This window comes from Helianthus annuus, chromosome 14 (assembly GCF_002127325.2).
Source record: "Helianthus annuus cultivar XRQ/B chromosome 14, HanXRQr2.0-SUNRISE, whole genome shotgun sequence".
Taxonomy (NCBI): domain Eukaryota; kingdom Viridiplantae; phylum Streptophyta; class Magnoliopsida; order Asterales; family Asteraceae; genus Helianthus; species Helianthus annuus.
Window position 1 is genome coordinate 7,571,438 of NC_035446.2, and position 22,366 is coordinate 7,593,803.

At 32.5% G+C, this 22,366-nt stretch overlaps 1 protein-coding gene across 1 annotated transcript; it reads left to right on the forward strand.

The window, feature by feature from the left end:
• The first annotated feature begins 14,925 nt into the window (after positions 1-14,925).
• On the forward strand, positions 14,926-22,093 carry LOC110908017. The gene is made up of 2 exons (XM_022152916.2): positions 14,926-15,590; positions 21,193-22,093. The coding sequence occupies exons 1-2, from the start codon at positions 15,069-15,071 to the stop codon at positions 21,955-21,957; spliced, it is 1,287 nt and encodes a 428-aa protein (XP_022008608.1). The 5' UTR covers positions 14,926-15,068; the 3' UTR covers positions 21,958-22,093.
• The last annotated feature ends 273 nt before the right edge of the window (positions 22,094-22,366 follow it).

Genomic DNA, 22,366 nt, shown 5'->3' on the forward strand with positions numbered 1-22,366 from the left:
CATGATTAGCATTTTTCAATGTTTCATCATTTTTTGTACTGAGGGCAACGCTATATTTCAAGCAAAAGCAGAAAGTATTATGCGGGGACTAGGCTATTGCTTCCGCAAAATCAGAAGTCCCGGGATAATACCCCAGATATCACTGAGTATAAAGACCTAGTATCTCAGAAAGAGGGACCTTTCAAACAAGATTTCAGGGGTTACCTATATATCCAAGAAATGTTCCCCACGATATAAGCAAGTTTGAAATTTTAGGCTTATATCTTGTCACAATCTACTAAATGTGTAAAAACCTACTGACATATCCATAGAGAAACCATTTATCACATTAAACATTTCATATCTTTAGCGTGCTGTGATAGTCCACTGATGTACTATCATTTCCTCTTTTATACAACAAAACTCTTTTTTTTAATTTTTTATCATGTTTTTATCTTTTTCAAATTTTCTAATGTTTTTGGATTTTCTGAAATTTTTACTCCCCCTAAAATGCAAAAACATCTAAAGGAAATTGAAAGTAAACTGTACAAGTAAAGTAACAACTGATATCGAATCGCTTCAAATCTCTATCCACTTGGCATAAACAATCAGAACTCCCCCTTTCAACAAACCATTTTCCCATTATGATTTCAAAACACTTAGGTTTGTTTTAATCAAAATGGTTTTTCCGGAAAATTAGTTTTGTTGATTTTATCACATGTAGGATCGGGGTCATCACATCACCTTGTTTTTAATCACTTGAATGAAGATTACATCAAGTTCAAATTAATGACCTTGATTAATCACTTTGACAGAATAAACCTCTGTACCACTTGTAAGATTACCAACCAAACACCTTTTGAACCTTCACCTGTTTCAGAAATAGAATTTGAATAACCTTTTCTTTTGTAAAACCGTTTTGAACCTTCACCTGTTTCAGAAATAGAATTTTCAAACATTTTATCATTTTTCAAAGATAGTTCTGTCTTATCAACAAATTTTCTTCTCGAATCAAAGTTAGAAGAAACTTCCTGTTCTTTGTAGTTGGACTTGGGACAATTCCAAGCAATATGCCCAACTTCTTGGCATTTAAAACAGGTTCTTCTGTCAACTCTCTTAGCAAAATTTTTCACATTCTTCTTTACTTCAGCAAGAAACTCCTGGTTTGACTGTTTCCAGAAAGGTTTCTTCTGTTCATCCTCTGAACTTCCACCTGCAACAAATTTTGTATTTGGTTTATAAGTTTTCTGATTTTGATAAGTTTCGGAAGAATTAAAACCAAGACCTTTCTTTTTGAAGTTACCACTATGGTTTGGTTTCTTTTGAAAACCATAACCACAACCATAACCCATTTTCCTGTTTACTCTTTGTTGAATTCTTGAAGAAGTGTACTTGTTAGGTGTTCCATTAAGATTTAAATCTTTTATTTCAGAAATATTGATTTCTGTTAATTTGAAAACTTGTTTGATCATTTCAGTTTTAACATTTCTTATTGGAAATTCATTATCTGAATATAATTTGTCTGAATCATTCAAAATACAAGCCACTTTGATTGATTCATCATTCAAATTAGATTTTGATAGTAAAAATTCCTTATTGTAAACCCTCTTAACAGGCAAACTCGGACTCTTTTCAGAACTATCTGACTTAGACTCCGACTTTAATTCTTCATCCATATCCAACACCTGATCGACAACTTTCTTTACTAACTCAGACTCCTAATCAGTGTCAGACGCTGTAAATGTGACATCAATATTGTCTGGTAATTCATCAATGATTTCAGACTTTAACTTGATGTTGAGAGCCTTAATAACACGTTCCTCATTTGGATTTCTGGGAGAATAACTTTCAAAGATCGGGGGCGGACATCTGTTATACTTGACACTTTGTTTCTTACTAGTGTCAGTATCTTCGGTCTTTTCCTCTTTGAATGCCTCCAGACCTGCAACAGTAGGATAAACACGATCAATCAAATAATCACATGTTGTATAACTCAATAGTAATCGTTTGATCCTTTCACTCTCAATCTTTTCAAGTTCTAACTCCTGCTTGAGCTTAGCACAGTCTTCAATATACTCATTGATGACCTTCTGCTTCATCATCAATGTTGAGCTCATTTTCTCCATTGCATTTTCGATTTCTGAATTCGTCTTTTTTAATCTATCCACTGTTTTGTTCAGCACATCGTATGACTCTTTCACATACTTTACATCAGACAGTAAATCTTCTTTAATCTTCTCTAATTTAGCAACCTTCTTGTCTTTCTCCTCACAAGCTTTGCAAGATTCTGAACATTTCAAACATGGTTTTTCAACTTCAACCACTTTTTCAACTATCTTTTCAACCTCGACAGTCTTTTCAATTTCAACGAGTTTCTCAACTTCAACAATTTTTTCTATTTCAACAACTTTTTCGACTTCAACTGTTTTTTCCACCACTTTCTCCACTTCAACAATTTTCTCTACTATTTTCTAAGTCGCTGGTTCAACATTTGCTTCTCCAGCTTCTGTCTTTGCCTTTTCATCAGCGAGTAACTTTGCTGCTTCCAGCTCTCTCCTAGATCTGGCAATCTTCTTCTGATTCAGCATCTCCATTTTATCTGCAAAAAACAAATTGAAACTATCAGGATCAATACCTTTTCTAGCTTTGTTAAGATATTCTTCCTCATCATCCGTATCAACATCACTACCTAGATCTGGAAAAATTGAGATTCTTTTCTGATTATCCTCATCTTCTCCCAAAATTCTAGCAACAAGAGCTGAACCAGGTATGTATTTGTCCCAACTAAAACCCTCGGCAACTTTTTCATCATCTTGATGAATAATTAAAGCTTTCTTCTTTCCATCGTCAATGGCACGAGATGATGATGGTTGTTGCTCAATCTGATGAAAAATTGATTTCTGATAATAATTGTTCTTTTCTTGATTCCCAGTTGCTTCTTGGTTTTTACACTCTCGTTTAAAATGACCTTTTCCTTTGCAACGAAAACAAGTCACTTTTGATTTGTTAAATCCTAAAGCAGAATTTGCCATATCACGAAAACCATCTCTGCCAGTGATTTGTTGAAATTTTTCAGCTCTCCTACAAGCACTAGCTAAACACCACTTCACATCCATCAACTCAAGTTCCTCTACATCAATTTGGTCATAATCTTCTTTTGTAAGCATCGGATTTCCAATTTTGCCAACAATCATATTTTCATATGATTCCAACATAGCAATGAGTGATGCCATGTGTTGCTTAGCAATTTCAGGAGACAAGTTGTGACCATTTTGAATGTTTAAAGTAACATTGCACTGCAGATTTGTAGGATTCTCCTGTTGAGGACTTGATGTTGTGCTGTTTGGATCAAAACTTGAAAATGATGAAGAATATCCACCACTTTGAGTTGTAGTGCTAACATTTGGACTTGAAGAACCATTAGCACTATAACCAGTTTGGATTTTTGGACTGGGACTGGGGGTAGCCTCAAACTTGTTCCCTCGGTAGTACAAACTGGCATCCTGTTTAGCATTTGGATTTGTCATGATAGCCGTTTTCTGGATATCCAACTCATGCTCTTCAATTTTTTGAATAAAATGTGCCAGATTCATATTTTCAGACTTTCTTGTGTGTTTTAAAATCAACAAGTACGTTCCCCACTTATGTTGTGGTAACGCATCAACAAGTTTATCCACCCACTCATCATCATCTTTTGTTATCTCCAATCTTCCCATTTCTAAGACTAGATGACAATATCTGTCAATAGTCGTTTTTGTTGATTCACCTTCGAAGGCTGTAAACGTATCAAATGATTTTTTCAACAAAGCCTTCTTGTTTTTGATCATATCAGCACTTACTCTGAACTTTTGAATCAACGCATTCCAAATTGACCGTGCAGTACCCGAATGTTGAAGTAACACAAAGATATCTTCTTTAACTGCTTGTTGGATAATGCTGATCATCATCTTTTCACTTATGTATTTCAATTTGTCAGTTTCTGAAAAATCACTAAAACCTTTTTCAAGCCCACGTTCGTTTTTCGGTTTCTCGTAATCTTTCTCTAGCGCACACCATGCATCAAACTTGTATGCCTGTACCCAGTTCTCAAACCGATTCTGCCACCCTTTAAAATCTTCAATATACATCAGCTTCGGTGGTTTTTGATAAGTTCCTGTTTCGTTCTCACTGTACAGTGTTTCAGCAGCAGTAACTGGAGCAATCGGTGTCGGAAACGCATTGTAGAATTCCTCCTCCATGTTTTGAAATTTTTTTTCTCAAAAGTTCAAGTTTCACATGAAATACAGAAAATTTGCTAATTTCCCTTGAAAGTGGCAGTGGTTATTTCAAGCGGAATCACTTTTCAAGCGGAATCACTTCTCAAGCAGAATACCAGTTTCAAGCGGAATTAGGTGTACTTTTCAAACGGAATTACAATTTCAAGCGGAATCAGATGATTTTTCAAGCGGAATAGCGATTTCAAGCGGAATCAGGTAATTTCGTTTGAAATTACCACAACTTTTCAAACGGAATTAGATGTCTCGTTCAAACGGAATTACCTTTTTGCCCCATTTTTATCAGATTTAGTCCGAATTTAGGTCTGATTCTTTCAAGGGTTTGTTAAAACTGTATTTTACACATAATGTCAAAAGATTAGTCCATTTTAACCGTAAAAACTTGTTCAATTTTGAAAAGAAGGTGTAGAAGTCAGAAAATATGGCTGTTTTTGCAAGAACTTCTTCTTCCTGAGCTCTGATACCACTTGTAGGATCGTGTCGTGACCCAAACGAGTCAATCAGAAGAGCTCTTGATCTGTTTCAGAGGCGGAAACTAAGAAACAGACTTGAAAACGGCTTGAATTCACTTTAATTTGCCTTGTATATTGATATTACACTGTTTACAATAAGACGGCACTTCGGCAGCACTTCAGTACCGGAAGCATGAACAGTTACAACTGATTTCGTATGAGAGCTATATATAGAGGAGCTGATTTCGCAAGAAAGTGGCAGGAGCCATTTCAATCGGAATTAAAAATTGTGATTTCGCTTGAAAGTGGCATGTGCCATTTCAAGCGAAATTAGCTCATTCACACCCAAACTCTATTATCCTCTCATACTACGTGCCCTGATCTAACAATGTTAATACAAGACTCGATACAAGACGAAGTCGACAGATGAATGCACCAACAATCACCACCATCATCATCTTCTGCTAAAAAGCAGAAGACTTCAGATGACACATCATCTGTTGTAATGACAATAGTGGTTGAAACACCAGTTGTTCCAACAACTACTGCTCCCACTTTAACCACTGCCTCATCAAAAATATCATCACCACCAAAAATCACCTCACCACCAAAAACAACTTCATCACCATCATCATCTCCTGCTAAAAAGCAGAAGACTTCAGATGACACATCATCTTTTGTAATGACAACAGTGGTTGAAACACCAGTTGTTCCAACAACTGTTAGCCAGCAACCTTCCACTCAAATCACTACCACTCAATCCATCAAAACACCACCAACCTCTCCTGAACCCAAAAGGAGAAGGGTAACCAATGTTGTCCTAGATGATGACACTTCACCACCATAAACATCCACACAATTATTGCCAGTTGTACCTATTCCAAACCCTATTCCTCTTTCTTCAGCTCAAGTTGAAAAACCAAACACTGCCATCACTCCTGCAAGTGCTCAGTACCCTTTAGAGCTTATAGCAATTAGAGAGGAGATTAAATCCTTCTACACTAAAGATGATCCTGCTAAAAGGAGTTTGCCATCTCTTAAAGGATATCCTAGGCCAAACAACATTAAAGAATATATGAGGTTAAAAGCTCAACAAGCAGAGGATATCCCTAAAAGGAATTCACATGGTAAATCTGATAAGGAAATACAAAGATACTATCAATACCTGCTAACTCAAGTCAGAACATTGGAGCAGTTTGCAAAAAAACTTTGTCAGCAACTATCAGAAAGAGCAGCTGAAACCTTGAGAAAAGATTATCTTGATAACATCATCGCTTACAAAACGTATAAAGGAGAAAGGTACATGTACAAAGAATGGAACATTAGTGAGCTTGAAAGTGAAGCAGCCAGAATTCAAGATATGATCAAAAATAAGGTGAAGCAGACTCCTCCTATCTAGGCAAAGTTTAAGAAAAATGTACCAAAAAGGACTCTGCAGCTGAAGAGGATGAAAGAAGAGCTGATTACAGCTGCTTTTGGGTCAAAGAATCAAGTGTCAAGATGGAAAGAGGATAAAGTGTTTGCATCTTACAAAAGGCTGGAAGAACTAAGGAAGAAAAATCCTAGTATTCCACAAAAGCCTGATTATCCTGAAGCGGTGGTTTCAGCTGAGCCACAAAAACAACAATTCAGGAGATCCACTATTCCACCTGCTGCCATCCTTTACCAAAGAAGGAATCAAAACGAGATGGATAAAATAACAGTAGCAGATAAAGAAGCAGAGGATTACCTTGTGAAAGTAGGGGTTAAACGGATTATTGAAGAAACACTTGAATCTTGAAATAAATTCAGTCATTCGGTTCTATTTTAAAATGTGTGTTGAAAGCATTTCCCCTGTTTGATTTTGTGCAAAGTTTATTTCCAATTTAATTCCGCTGCATTACTTGATTTAGTTTTGCTGAAAGTTGTTAAGGCAGGTGATTGTGTTTTTGTAGTTAATGTTTGTTGAACTTTAAGTTGTATTCAAATTCTATGAAGTACGTTTGTCTATAAACAGTTTATATTGTCTTTTTGGGTAAACAGTTAAATTGTATGTAATTGATATATTAACCGATATTCTATGTTTATAGTTGTCTTTTAGCTATAATAGATAACACGTTTTGGTACAATATCTATGCACGTATCTATATGTTCTATTAATATGTGCTATGCATGTTTGTCTAAGAAACGACTCGTGTTTACAGCTCTCATTTTTATTGAGAGTACTAAATTCTTTATTAATAACATTATTCTCTTAACATTTGTTTACTAACCTTTGTAATTTCTGTTGACTGACCTTTTTAACATAGGTTGACTAACATGCATATCTGTTTACTATCTGTCCATCCGGCAAGCTCTGTTGGAAATAATGGATAACATTTTTTAGAAAAGTGTGTTGGAAAGCAACAAAAGTTTTTAACAGTTAATAGATAACAGTAATTTGCTATCAACATAATGGAATTGTTGTTGAATAAACCTATTGACCATTAGTGTATATCAATTTTATAAGTTTGAACTAATTATTTTTTTACTCTCTGTCAATATGGGCTATGCATTGTTTTCTAAGAAAAGACCCGTGTTTGCACACGGATCTTACCGCTAGTCTACTATAATAAAAGAAACCAACTTTTGGACACGTGTCATTCATTGAAGGTATTCTAAAATCTATACTTATCTTATATTAACTAAATAAATAAATAAATAATAAATTAATATTAAATCTTATCATACTTTAATAAAATATTATCCTGAAATCTAAATTGTTAATTTAATATATTTTTAAAACAAATACCTCTCTTTCCTACTTATCTTATATTATATATAAATAATAAATTAATATTAAATGTTATCCTAATTTATTAAAAATATATCTTTTTTTATTATTTGGTAAACAAAATTATATTTATTCAACTCGTGTAAAACGCGGGGTTTTTAATAATAGTTTTTTTATTATATACTATTCAAAGTTAGATTTATATAACCCGTGTAATACACGATGTTTTTAAAGATATAACTTTTTATCATTTGCTATGTAAAATTAGATTTATTCAACATGTGTAATACACAGGGTTTTTTAAGGCTATAATTTTTTTTTAATATTTAGTAGATTTTTCAACCCGACTATACATGGGTTTTTAAAGATACGACGTTTTTAATATTTAATATACAAAATTACATTTATTTAATCTGTGTAATACACATGGTTTTTAAAGATATAACTCTTTTTTAGATCTATTCAACATGTGTAATATATGAGGTTTTTAAGGATGTATTTTTTTATTATTTGGTAGATTTATTCAACCCGATTATACACAGGTTTTTTAAAGATACAAGGTTTTTAATATTTACTATTTTGTATACAAAATTACATTTATTTAATCTGTGTAATACATATGGTTTTTAAAGATATAACTTTTTTATTATTTAATATATAAAATTATATTGATTCAACTCGTGTAATACACAGGGTTCTAACCTAGTAATGACATAAAACTAAAAACGAAATTGTGTAAAAATAAATGGGTATCCACAATTTTTTTATTGTGTTGGAAATTGATTCAGTTAACTAAAAGATTTAAAAGAAATGAATTTGTTGGCATAAACCAATTTCTTTTAGCCAAAACTGTCGTCTATAAATTAAATGGTAGCTTCGATAATGTTTTTTTTTTTATTTAACCGAAGTGAAATCTCTTTCTTTTTTTCTTTTCTTTTGTGTTGATGACGATTTTAAAGCAGCAATCTACTTTGGGTTGAATATTAAGTTGAACAAAAAGTTTTGTGGGAAGCTACCCATATAGGAGAAGAGAAAAAACCAAGAGTGGAATTAAAAGTCTAAGTTTCATTTATTATAAATTCCATTATCAATGGGAGTGGTAAGGTGGGGCTAAAAAGGTGCAAAACACCCTAACATGCACAATTTATGTTCTTGTTTGTGGATGGTGGCCACATTATGATATATTAATGGTTTGAACAATTCATCATTATGGGTCCTTTGAGATTTTCGTTTCAATGTTTTTTGGAACAATATGAAGAAGATAATTCCAAAATACATATGTAGGACTCATTACAAATGATATGATTCATAGTTGACATGTAGGACTCATTACAAATGATACGAGTCATAGTTGACATGTTAAGAAAGATAAACCATCGGTCTACATGAGGATCTTGAATGTGTAGAAAAGTACTCTTTAGATTGTCTAGATGGGATGACCAAGTCTTTCTAGTGCAACAAGTTTGATTTGTTTGTATTTCTAGCTCTTTCTATACTTTTTTTTTGACAATTCTTAAAAAAAATTCAAACAATCACATCTCTAAAATACAATTTCATCTTAGAACTTCCCACCAGGTCCATCACCGAGAATGTTAAAAAAATGTTAGGCCCTCGTTGAGATAAAAAAAAGCCCGGACCCTACCTGCCCAATAATATAAATCGTGGGTCATTTTACCATTAGTTGTTTAGTTTGAGTTTCGATTTTGGACCTTTAAAGTGATTCTAAGTCAAGTATTTAAACATATTGACTTAGTTAAAAGTAAATATAAAGGTTTATATATATATATAGGGTAAGGTTCATGCGAGAACCACCCTTATTGCGAGAACCGCGAGAACCAATGTGAACACAAAATAAAATCTAAAAAAAATCAAAAAAGCACTCAAAAATTTTTTTTTATTTTCTTTAATATTTTTTAACAAAAAATCGCTATATTTCGTTCCATAAAAAAAAAAAAAAAAAAAAAAAAAAAAAAAAACTTTTTTTTTCGAGTAACAGTTATCCATGCACATGTGCATATGTATCATTACTTCAACAAATTCGGTAATACATTATCAGGAATAGACAATTGCACTTTAATTTACAATACCATTAGTAATACACTACTTTTTACATTACCAATATTCAAAATGCACATGTGCATAATTAGGTATAACCATGATATAACGTGTTTTGATACAAAAAGTTTGTGATTTTGAATGGGGAAGTAGACCCATATACATGTTTTTTGGTTAGTTATATCTAGTGGTTGATGGTTTGGTTATAGTTGTCAATTTTTTATGTAATATGTTGATTGGATGGTATAAACGGTGTTTACATACATGTAATAAAGTGAAAATATTGTTAATGGTATTGTATTATGGATGGTAGGAGGTAATGGTATTGTATTATGGATGGTAGGAGGTAATGGTAGTGTATTATGGATGGTATGATAGATGAAAGGGAAAGTGTATTCAAAGTGGTGTACCAAAACACCTTATTTCATGTTGATACATATAATGCACATGTGCATTTCTAATATTGGTAATGTAAAAAGTAGTGTATTACATATGGTAGTGTAAATGAAAGTGCAATTGTCTAATATATGTAATGAATTACGGAATTTGTCAAAGAAATGACAGAAATGCACATGTGCATGCTTGTGTATTATGGATAGAATGATAGATGAAAGAGAAAGTAGTGTACCAAAACACCTTATTTCCTGTTGATACATATAGATGCACATGTGCATTTCTAACATTGGTAATGTAAAAGATAGTGTTTTACACGTAGTAGTGTAAATGAAAGTGCAATTGACTATTATTTGTAATGAATTACGGAATTTGACAAAGAAACAACACATATGCACATGTGCATGGATAACTGTTACTCGAAATTTTTTTTTTTTTTTTGAAATTTTTTTTTATTTTTTTTATTAACAAAATATAGCGATTTTTTCAAAAAAAATAGTAAAAAAATAAAAAAAAATTTTTGGGTGTTTTTTAGATTTTTTTAGGAATTACTGTTTGTGTTCACACTGGTTCTCGCGGTTCTCGCAATAAGGGGTGGTTCCTAACGGATCTTTGTCCTATATATATATATATATATATATATATATATATATATATATATATATATATATATATATATGGTTGATTAACGTATAATTTGTGTTAACGTATGATGCGTACGAGATTGCCTTACAACATGCGAATTTTTCTTTACAACATGTGATTTCCTTTTTGCTTCAACATGCGATTTCTTTTGCTTCAACATGCGATCTTTTTAACATACACAACATGTGATTTTGCTTTTATACACCATGCGACTGTTTTTTATAATATGTGATTGTAGTTTATAACATGCGAATTTCAAATCTCGTACGCTTATACGATAAGGCATATTGTACAATACACTTTCACTATATATATATAGTGAAAGGATAAATCAAAAACTCACCTTAGTTTAGAAGCACAGAAAACTTCATCTCCACCATTCATCTCATTTGATCAATAGCGGATATTAAAAAAAGTACAAAAAAATACTTTTTCGGACAATGTTACATTCTAAAAAAAAGAGTAAAGTGTTGCACTTTTCTTTCTCCTCTCTCATCTGACACAAAAAAATATGACAGTTGCATTGTTAAATAAAAATCTCACTGTAAAAAAATATAACATGTATTTTACGCACATTAAAAAATAAAAACTTTGTAAATTATAAGTTTTAAAATCTATACACTTTATATAATCTAAAAAACTGTTTTACAAAACAAAATTAAAATTTGTTACAGATGAGTTAAGAAAAATGTGAAGAGTTGAAAAATATAACATATTCTCTCTCCTTCCTTCACTGTTACGAAAAGTGTGTTAGTGTCAGAAAATGTTCCAAGTGTCAGTAAAAATGTTGCAGCGAAAAAATGTAACACGTGGCAACATTATATCCATCCATTAGATTTTCAGAGTTTTGAAACTCACATGAGATTTCTCCCTATAATTCACCTATATATATACTAGGTTAGAATCTCGTGTATTACACATGTTGAATAAATGTAATTTTATATACCAAATAATAGAAAATATATTTTTAAAATCTCGTTTATTACATGGGTTGAATAAATGTAAATTTATATACCAAATAATAAAACAATATATTTAAAAATCTCGGTTATTACATAGGTTGAATAAATGTAATTTTATATATTAAATAATAAAAAAATTATATTTTTATGAACCACGTGTATTGTACGGGTTGAGTAAATTTAATTTTATATACTAAATAATGAAAAAAGTTAATTTTTTAAGAACCACATGTGTTATACGGGTTGAGCACATGTAATTTTATATACCAAACAATAAAAAGTTATATCTTTATAAACCCTATGTATTATATGTATTGAATAAATCTAATTTTATATACTACATAATAAAAAGTTATGTTTTTAAAAACCCCGTGTATTACACAAGTTGCATAAATATAAGTTTGTATAGTAAAAATAAAAATGTTATATCTTTAAAAAAACCTTGTTTATTACACGGGTTGAATGAATTTAATAAAAAATTATATCTTAAAAAAACTAACGGATATACTCGATATACGATGGATGGGGTGATTGCGGTGATGACTCTTATAAATGTCACGTAAACATAATGATTAACGTATTTGAGTTGAGAGTTGAAAACGAAAATAAAAGTATAAAACTAATAAACATTGATTAATATTTTTGTTTACCCATTATAAACATTTTTGAAATAGGTTTACCGTTAACTACTTTAGTTTAAGAAAATAAATAAATTATTTACATTATGTTAATTTATATTTAGCGTACATCTTTTGTTAATTTTAGGATAAATAATTTTGAAATCTGATAAATATTTTAAAATATTATCTTATCTCCTATACAAGTTGTTTAAATTTATATTAAAGTTAATTTTATAATTATCTTTTAATTGATATTAATTATCTATAAAAAATAGATGACTTCAATGAATGACATGTGTTCTTTTAATAATTTCTTTTATTATATAGTATAGATTTTGCGGACAATCGATGCATGCTCATGTAACTCCAATTTTGGGCCTTTTAAAATGGTTGCAACTCCAAGTAACCAAAATTTATAATATGTTGTAATAGAGGAATGATCATGATAAAACTTATTGTTATTGAAAAAGTTAAAAAACTCTATGTAACATATCATATATTGCATATGTAACACATCATATGTTGTATATTATTACATATATGTAATGTATGAATTTATCATACATTGCATATATGCAACATACAATATAGTGCAGATAAGATAGGATAGGATATAGTGCACGTAAGATATGATATATTACATATATATATATATATATATATATATATATATAGGGTAGAGATATGGTAAAAAGTGTCTAAAATGTAAGAAGGGTAAGAAGTGTTTTAAACCATTGGATATTTGATCTAATGGTTGAGATCAATAGGGTATAAAAATGTAAATTGTGTTTTAATTAGAGAGACCTTATGTAAAATTGAAGGGCAATAGTGTCTTTTTCAATGTTTGAAATATGGTAACCATATCATACACGACCAAAAACTGCTACATTCACTCCTTTTTCCTTAAATATCGGAATTAATGATTCACCTTAATTGTAGGAGGTCTTTGGTTGCATATTCGTCATACATTATCATAAAGAGAACTGTAATCAGATTCATGGCGTGGTGTTTTAAAACAACTGGATAAAATTGACTATGATTCAAGTCATGGTGTTTTATCTGGAGACATTGTTCATGGCGTGGTGTTTTAAACATCTATGATTCAAGTCATGGTGTTTTATCTGGATACATTGTTTATGGCGTGGTGTTTTAAACATCTATGATTCAAGTCATGGTGTTTTATCTGGAGACATTGTTCATGGCGTGGTGTTTTAAACATCTATGATTCAAGTCATGGTGTTTTATCTGGAGACATTGTTCATGGCGTGGTGTTTTATCAATACAAAACATTCCCAGATTTTAAAACACTATGACTATGATTCAAGTCATGGTGTTCTATCTGGAGACATTATTCATGGCGTGGTGTTTTAAACATCTATGATTCAAGTCATGGTGTTTTATCAATACAAAACATTCCCAGATTTTAAAACACCATGACTATGATTCAAGTCATGGTGTTTTATCTGGAATCCAAAAAACATTGTATAAGGTTTTTGCGAAAGATGCTGTGGGCTTGTGTCGAAAAGATAAGAACAGAAAGGGTGTTACGGTGTGTCATGGTGGTGAGAAGGTGTTTCACCGGAGAGAAGGGAGGGGCTTTTGTGGGTGTCGGCTTGCCAAAAATACGGCCGGAGAAGGTCGTCGGACTTTACTTCGGTGACCGGAGTCTAGAGAGAGGCAGATTGTTTCATCTTGGGGGCTATGGTTTTGGTGGGGATGAGGGAGAAAGAATCGTAAGAAATAATATGTTTCCTAAAATTTCTCCTAAAATAGTTAACACATGATCTAATTTCCTTTAATTGACTTTAACTACTATTAGGAGTAAATTACATTATTACCCTTATTCATTAATATAATTGATGGACACATGTCAACACCAGATTATTTCTTACACTTCTTACACTTTAGCCACTTTTTACAGGATCCTTTACCTATATATATATATATATATATATATATATATATATATATATATATATATAGGTAAAGAGTAAAATACAAATGCGCTTATCGTACGATACGTACGCGATCATCCCAGCCGTTCGATTAGGTGCGGATCTGGTGCGAATTCAATACATATCGCATGTAAAAAAATGGTTAGCATGTGGTAGTGTGAAAAATGGCATGGGGTGTGTAGATGGACAAAATCGCATGTGGAAGATTTGAATATCACATGTGAAAAAAATGGTATGGGGTGTGTAGAATTGCATGTGGAAGATTGAGTATCGCATGTGAAAAAATGGCTAGCATGGGGTAATGTGAAAAATGGCATGGGGTGTGTAGATGGAGAAAATCGCATGTGGAAGATTGAATTCGCACAACTCGTACAGTTCGCATGGAGGTATTAAATCGCATGGGAGATGAAGATCTGGCGGCTGGGTTATCGCGTACGTAATGTATGATAAGCCCTATTGTATATTAACCGACCTCTATATATATAATATAATATTTTTAAGTTTTCTTATTAAAATAAGTTTCCATTGCTAAACACTCGTTTTTAGTAGCTTGATTTCCATCTACCTTTTTCTTTGGTACGTTAATTTGTAAATATAAATTTTTAATTATGAATAATTAATAAATCATTAAGACTAGAGTAATTCTCAATTAAACTCCTTTTAACTATCATTTAATATTTAAAAAAAACATCTAATATTTAAAAAATTAAACTCCTTTTAACTATCATTTAATATTCAACAAAAAAAAAAAAAAAAAAACATCTAATATTTAAAAAAAGAAAAAGAAACTTATAAATAGAATTTTGCATTACACTTCTCCTCCCCAACCTACACACCCCCACACGACAACGTCGTGTTCTCCTAATCTTCATTCTCTCAAATCATTCTTTTATCTTTTTATTCTTTTCTTCCCATAAATAATCTTCATCTCTAACTCCATTCCAACTTTATTCATCTTCATCTTCATCTTCATAATCTTCAATGAAACCTCTACAAACCCTAACCTCATCACACCTCACGAAACGTTTCTCCGATCTCAAATGGCGGTTTCTCCTCTTATTCGTTATGCCAATCTCTCTTTTACTGTTTTTCTTCATCGCCTCAACTGGCGGCGGTGTGTTCGCTGAAAACAATCCCTTTCGCTATTTAAACAATTTGAAATCACTGAAGCTTTTTTTCGATAATCCGAAGCGTTTAGTTAACGCGAACGATCCGAATGTGACGGTTACGGAGCTGAAACGGTCAAGAATTGCGGTGTGTTTGGTAGGTGGAGCACGGCGGTTTGAGGTTACTGGACCGTCGATTGTTGAGAAGGTTTTGGAAGAGTATCCGAATGCGGATTTGTTTGTTAATAGTCCGTTGGATAATAATTCGTATAAGTTTTCGGTGTTGAAATCGGCGCCAAGAATAGCTGCCGTGAGGATATTTACGCCGGTGGAGTTGCCGGAGAGTGAGACGGCGGCGAGGGTTTTGACCGCCAGTAACTCGCCGAAGGGTATTCAGGTAATTTTGTTGTTACTTTTTTTGCGGTTCTTTTTGAAAGGAATTAAGGCACCTTTTGAAGCTACTTTTCGTGTCACATTTTATGTGGGATTCCTACCTGATAATTCGATCGGCATTTGTTTGATTCGTTAAAGAAATAAGGGTGAAGGGGGTGCTCACCTAATAGGTGAGTCCCCTCTCTTACGCCAAACCAATCCCCGTGTGCCACGTCAACTCTCCTCTTAAACTCCCCTAACAGCTCAATTTGATGGCGCCACTCCCCTCTTAGGTGAATTGGGTTTTTTTTTTTTAAAAAAAAAAAAAAAAAGAAAAGCTGTGATTGGTCACTCCCTCTCTCTCTCCTCCCTCTCTCTTCGGTGAGCCGCCACCGGCTTCCCTCCTTCTCTCTTGGTCCCCGAGGTGTTGGCGGTGTCTTACCGCTCGGCATCCCTCCTCCCCGATTTGCTTTACCGAAGACGCCCCGAACCCCCTAATATTAGCTATAATAATTGTTAAAAAACTTGACTTATTAGAAAAAATAAATTAAATTGAAAATTCAATAGATTAAATTAAATTTCTTATTTTTTAAAGTATAATAAGATATTAAAATTGAAATATAAAAAAATTTGCCACGTGCCAAAACATGAATAGAGCTAATTAATATCTATACGTACGTAATATCATGTATATATGTAGGACCATATAAAACCAATTTTAAATAAAATTTTAAGAGAATTATAAAAATAAATTTCTACATAATGGTTGTTAATCGTATGAGATATTATATTACAGTTAATTAAAACATTAAGTAAATATAAGTGTTCATATTCTCTGTATGGTTCTCGTAGGATTAAATGACTCAATGTATTTGTATAATATTTTATGTTATACAAAAACTCATACAATACAATAACCTATAATTTTTATGTATAAAATATAGATTAAGTTTTTTTTTTTCTCTCCAAAATGTGTACTTTTAAGTCATGAATATTAGTGAAGAGTGAGTTACGTAGATATTATCATAGAATCAATTATAAATAGAGAATCATATCACTGTTTATATAAAAGAATCGTAACGGTGTTGATTATATAATAACACTGTTCATATGAAATTTGTAATAAATATTATATTATACTGTTCATATAAAGAAAAAGAAAATGTTGTAAAAAGAATAAAGAAAAGGTTGTTGGTTGAAAAAGATGGTGTTGGTTAACTATGGTGCCAACCATTGAAAACCTTCGAATAATCACATCATAGAAATAGATGTGAAAATTATATGTGTTGGCAGATAAGAATTAATAATTTAATGGATTGAAAAAGTGTCACATTCTAATCTTGGTTAATTGTTGCTATCAATTGGATCAATTGGGTGAGATCCATAACTCCCGAAAAGAAATGGCACTTTGTGGGGATTATGTGTTTCCCATTTCAATCATAATAAAATATAATAATTTTATAGATAAGTTCAAAGACTAACGACACAATTTTTTTTAATAAAAAAACTATTTAAAAGATAGACTTAAATATTTGACATTTTAAGTAAAATAAAATACAGATAAACAAAATAAGGGTGGAGATACAATAGTAAGTTTATTTGGTTAGGAAGGATGGGAAGTGATCTTGACCATCCATTAAGTTAATCAAGTGCTAAGATTAAATCAGGGAAATTAAAAAGGAAAAAAAGAGGCGCGTGAGTTTGTTCAAGGGCATTCTAGTCAATCCAAGCCAAGAGTTTCTCTCTCCTCCAATTCCCCTCTATTTTTTAAACGTTAATAACTCTTTCATACGACATTATTTTTTTATAAAAATTGCACCAAAAAACAAGCGTTTTTTATCTTTAAAACGAGTATACTATTGCTATATTTTTTTTTAAAAAAAAAAATTTAAAACCCAGTTGCGTAAAACGCAATAGAAAAACCACCAGTTACGTAAAACGCAATGAAAAAAAAAAACCTAAAAAATGACATTTTTCTAAAACGCAATGCACCAAAAACACAAAGAAATGACTTATTTGTAAAACGCAATGCACAAAAAACACATAGAAATGTCTTATTTGTAAAACGCAATGGGAGAAAACACATAAAACTGTCTGTCACATAAAACGCAATGCACCAAAAACACAAAGAAATGACTTATTTTTAAATGCAATGCACCAAAAACACATAGAAATGTCTTATTTGTAAAACGCAATGGCCAGAAAACACATAAAACTGTCTGTCACCTAAAACGCAATGCACCAAAAACACAAAGAAATGTCTTATTTGTAAAACGCAATGGCCAGAAAACACTTAAAATGTCTGTTTTCTAAAACGCAATGGACTGAAAACACATAAAAAAGTGTTTTACCCAGCCAGGGGCTCTGCCCCTTGGACCCCGCCAGGGGCTGCCGCCCCTAGGACCCCGCTACCGGGGGCTGCCGCCCCCGGATCCCCGCAAAGATCGTAAAACGCAATGACTAAATCAAAAACCCAGATCGTGAAAATGAAATTAAAGATTTTCTTACATAGATCGAAGCCGATTTCTTCATCAATTGACGAAATTTGAATGATAGAAACACTTATCAATGCTCGAATCTAACGAATCGAGTGATTATCTCCAAAATCACCGGAAAAAAACGAGATTTTTTATGAAATTAAACTGGGTTTTCTTCAAAAAAAAGCTGAAGAACACGTTGATCGGGTTCTGAGTTATTGATTGGTGATGAAAATCGCACTATAATGTAGTGATTATTGAGATACAAAGTGAAGAAATAGTTGAAGATGGTGGGTTTTGAAAATGGTGGGTTTTTGAATTTACTGAGTTTTGAAAAAGGAAGAAGAAGAAGTTGGATTGACTAAAATACTCTTTCTCTTTATTTTAAAATTTGCCACATGTCATAATCTTATGGCTTCCTATCCTTCCTAGCAAAAATTAACTTCCTATTTGATCTTTTCCCAACAAAATAAAACTAAATATAAGAGAGTATTACTTTCTCGACCATATTAAGAAAAATGCGATACGATTTCTCTCTGTTTTTATATATTTATCACTCAAAATCTATAGTGAATAAAAAAATACTATGTAAATATGATACATTTTTTTTTTTGAAAGATATGTAAATATGATACACATGTGTCTAGTTTCATATTATATAATAATCATACACAATAAGGTATTTTCTATACTTGAAATTGAATGGTTCTCAAACTTATTATCATGGTTGCAAAAGTTATTAGACGCTCACTAGTCGGTCGATTGGGGAGTTGAGAGTACTCGGCATAGGTGGAGAGTACTCGAGAAGTACTCGGACATGTTAAATTATAAAGAAATTAGTTTTCGGAAATTAAATACAAGTCTAATAGCATAAATTTACTAATATTTATAACAAAATACGTAAAAATGATATTCATTATTTAATATGATAGTCATATAAATTATGTTTTATTTTTTTATAAGTCAAACTCGGCCCAAATTGACCTACTAGATCCGATTTTGGTCGAGGTTGACCGCGTTTGATCAATTCCGAGTAATTAGACAGAGTTAGAGAAAGTCGCCTTGGCAGCCTACCTTGTGACGACTACTCGGAGAGTACTCGACCTTGGAAACCTTGTTTTACAATTTTTGACATGTGGTTTGGTCCTACGTATGATAATGATGGATAATAAGTTTCCAACAATGTTAAGATATTATTTTTTAAATGTAATTCACCAAAATTGGGGGAATTTATCCCATAAATAACTTTTTGTCATAAAGGAATCGAATGACATGATATAACGGTTTTAGATTTTGTTTGAGAGTTTTACGTGTGTTTTATTCTTTGAGATAGAAAAGATAGATCACTTGCATAAGGTAATAATAGTCTATAAATTATATTAAAATAACGGTATTTATAGGTACAAATCTTTCAGATGCATTTGTCCATATATTCTTTCTTTTAGCCGAATCTCGCTTTTTACATAAACCATTTTGAATTCAATGTTATTTGCAATGTTTTAAAAACCGGTAAATACCGGCCGGTTATACCGGTATTACAATTTCCAGATGTAAATCCGGCACGAAACACCCTAGTAAATAAGTGAAACGGCATAAGATTTGTACCGTCGGTAAAATCCGGTACTTAAGCAATTATTTTTTTTGGATTATTTTTTATTATGGATTTACTTCTGTATCATATTTTAATATGTAATCATGCATTGTTGGAAAATTGAATGGTTTTAGATTATCTTTTGGATTATTTTTTATTATGGATTTACTTCTGGATCATATTTTAATATGTAATCATGCATTTTTGGATTAACTTTTGAGTTGATGTTGTAATTTATGAAATTTTGGAGTTAGCTAGTTAACCCGGTTTAACCGCTTGATACAATCTGGTTCAACCGGTTGAACCATTTTGTAGCCTAATCCGGTTTGATTTAAAAACCGGTTTTTAAAACATTGGTTATTTGTATAATTTCTAGATCATCAATTCGTGTATGGACGACAAACTCAAGAAAAAATACACGAGCGATGGGCGACATTAGACACTCCATTGTAGATGTCTAAGGATCTATAAATACACATGTACGCACACATATATATATCAACGGGAAATACATATAATTTTATTAGTTCAAATAAATACTTTCTTAGTTGGCCGTGAGATTAAAAAAATAGTATATAAGTATAGGTGCTTTTAATAATGTAAAAATAAATTATTTTATAGTTTAATGATTATAACGTTAACTTACTACAACATGGTTCACAGGAAAATCAATTAAACTCTTCTTACAAAGCCGGCTAATTAGATAATTGACACAAAAATATATACAACATGCAACATGTTTTACATGAAAAAGTAAGGTATTTTAAGCAAAACTCTCTACGTTACTAATTAATCATCTATTGATTTAATGGTTTACGACGCATAACGTATACGATTTGTTAGTATACGTGTGTATACATGACGTGATGGCAGACTTCCACTTCGGACTACAAAGGCATGGTATACGATTGTATACTTACAATATACGTGCATCTAACATATGATATAATTAACGGATTACTCTTTGTTACTAGAAAGAGTTAACTGTCATTTTTGTTTCTATGGTTCGGTGAAAAATGACAATTCAGTAAAAAAAAAATTGTGCCAGTTACGTTCTCAACATTTTTGAAACATGCCACTTCAGTCCAAAAAGATAACGCCCGTTAAAAATGTTGAGGACGGAACTGGCGCAAGACATTATCTTTTTGGACTAAAGTGAGACGTTTCAAAATATTGAGGAAAGAACTGACACAATTTTTTTTAGAGTAAAGTGTTATTTTCAACAAACATAAGGGACGAGAAAATAGCAATTAACTCTACTAAAAAAAAGTATAAAAAAGGTATGCATGCATTGTATTTCCAGTTTGCTTTGAGGCTATACCAAACTTTATTAAAAAGTCGGCTAACTTTATTCACACGGAAATTCAGTTGAAGGTTTCTTAAAATGTCGGCTAACATGGTTGACACGAAAATCCAACCAAGATTTCTTCAAAAGTGTAGCCGCCTAAACTATCAAGAAAACGTAAACCATGCTTACCCAGACAAGGGCAGAATAGTCAATTAAGAATACCAACTTTTTTATTGAAATTCAGTTGACCTTTTTTATTTTTTCAATTCAGGGTTTGTTGCAGTATTTCAATCTGGTAGAAGGATGTTTAACCATGATTAAATCATACCAACAACATAACAACTTCACCTACAACTGGATAGTCCGGACCCGCGTTGACGGCTACTGGTCAAACCCACTCCGACCAGACCTTTTCATCCCGGGTCACTACGTAGTCCCATCCGGATCCTCTTACAACGGTCTCAACGACCGTTTTGGCGTCGGAGATTTCAACACCTCCGTCGCGGCCCTCTCCCGCCTTTCCATGCTCCCTGAACTCGACTCAGCCGGGTTCCATGAACTTAACTCGGAGTCAGCATTTCAAGCCCAACTCAAACTACGTAACGTATCATATCTCACCAAACGTATCCCCTTCTGCATTGTCTCCGATCGGATGTACGAATTCCCTCCGAAAAGGTTCGGTGTTCCTGTGGCGGATATAGCGAGTAAAGGGCCGTTGAGTGGGGTGAAATGTCGTCCATGCACGTCTGTGTTTTCGACTCGGTGGGCTGAAGCTGTTGTAAACGGGTTGGATCGGCAGTGGAGTTGGACCGAGAGCGCGAATGGGACGCTTCGGCTTTGTGATGGACATGGTGAATGGGAACATGGTTGGGAAACTTTATTTGATAAAGTCGCGGGGAAGAAGTTGGCGGCGGTTAGAAAAAGAGTATCAGGTTTGTCGTTTGAGCAATGTGTGGAGGATTTTGAGGAAATGAGGCGGCGGTCCTCTGTGTGGGACGCACCGCACACGGCTGAGCTTTGTCAGCCGGTGAGATAGATGGAAGAGAATTTTGTTTCAACTTTTTTTTTTTGTTTTTCTTAGTTAGAAGTGTTTATAATATAAAAAGGAAATACAAAATATGATGAAATGAGATACTTGGTAGTTGGTACATACTAAATATTCAAACGAACAATAGATCTAGACCAATGTTTTGATTTTTTTTCTGGGTGTGGATTGGGCTAAAACGCTCCAAAACTCCCGGCACACCGCCCTCATAGGCGTTTTTTGAAAGGTAAATTTCATTAAAAAACGACCAAACCTCAAATCGAGGGGCTCAAAACAACAAACGACATTACATAATTACAAATTTACACAAATCGTGCCAAAAATATCTTTAAACTTCGACCTACTTTTGAACCATAAAAAACCGATCGCCTTAATATCACTCATAATGGGTTTAAAATGG

Bases quoted from the DNA above. Each gene is read 5' to 3' on its own strand.
- LOC110908017 (XM_022152916.2), top strand. From the start codon at position 15,069: ATGAAACCTCTACAAACCCTAACCTCATCACACCTCACGAAACGTTTC. The intron at 15,591-21,192 runs GTAATTTTGTTG...TTTTCAATTCAG, and splicing joins ACTCGCCGAAGGGTATTCAG to GGTTTGTTGCAGTATTTCAA.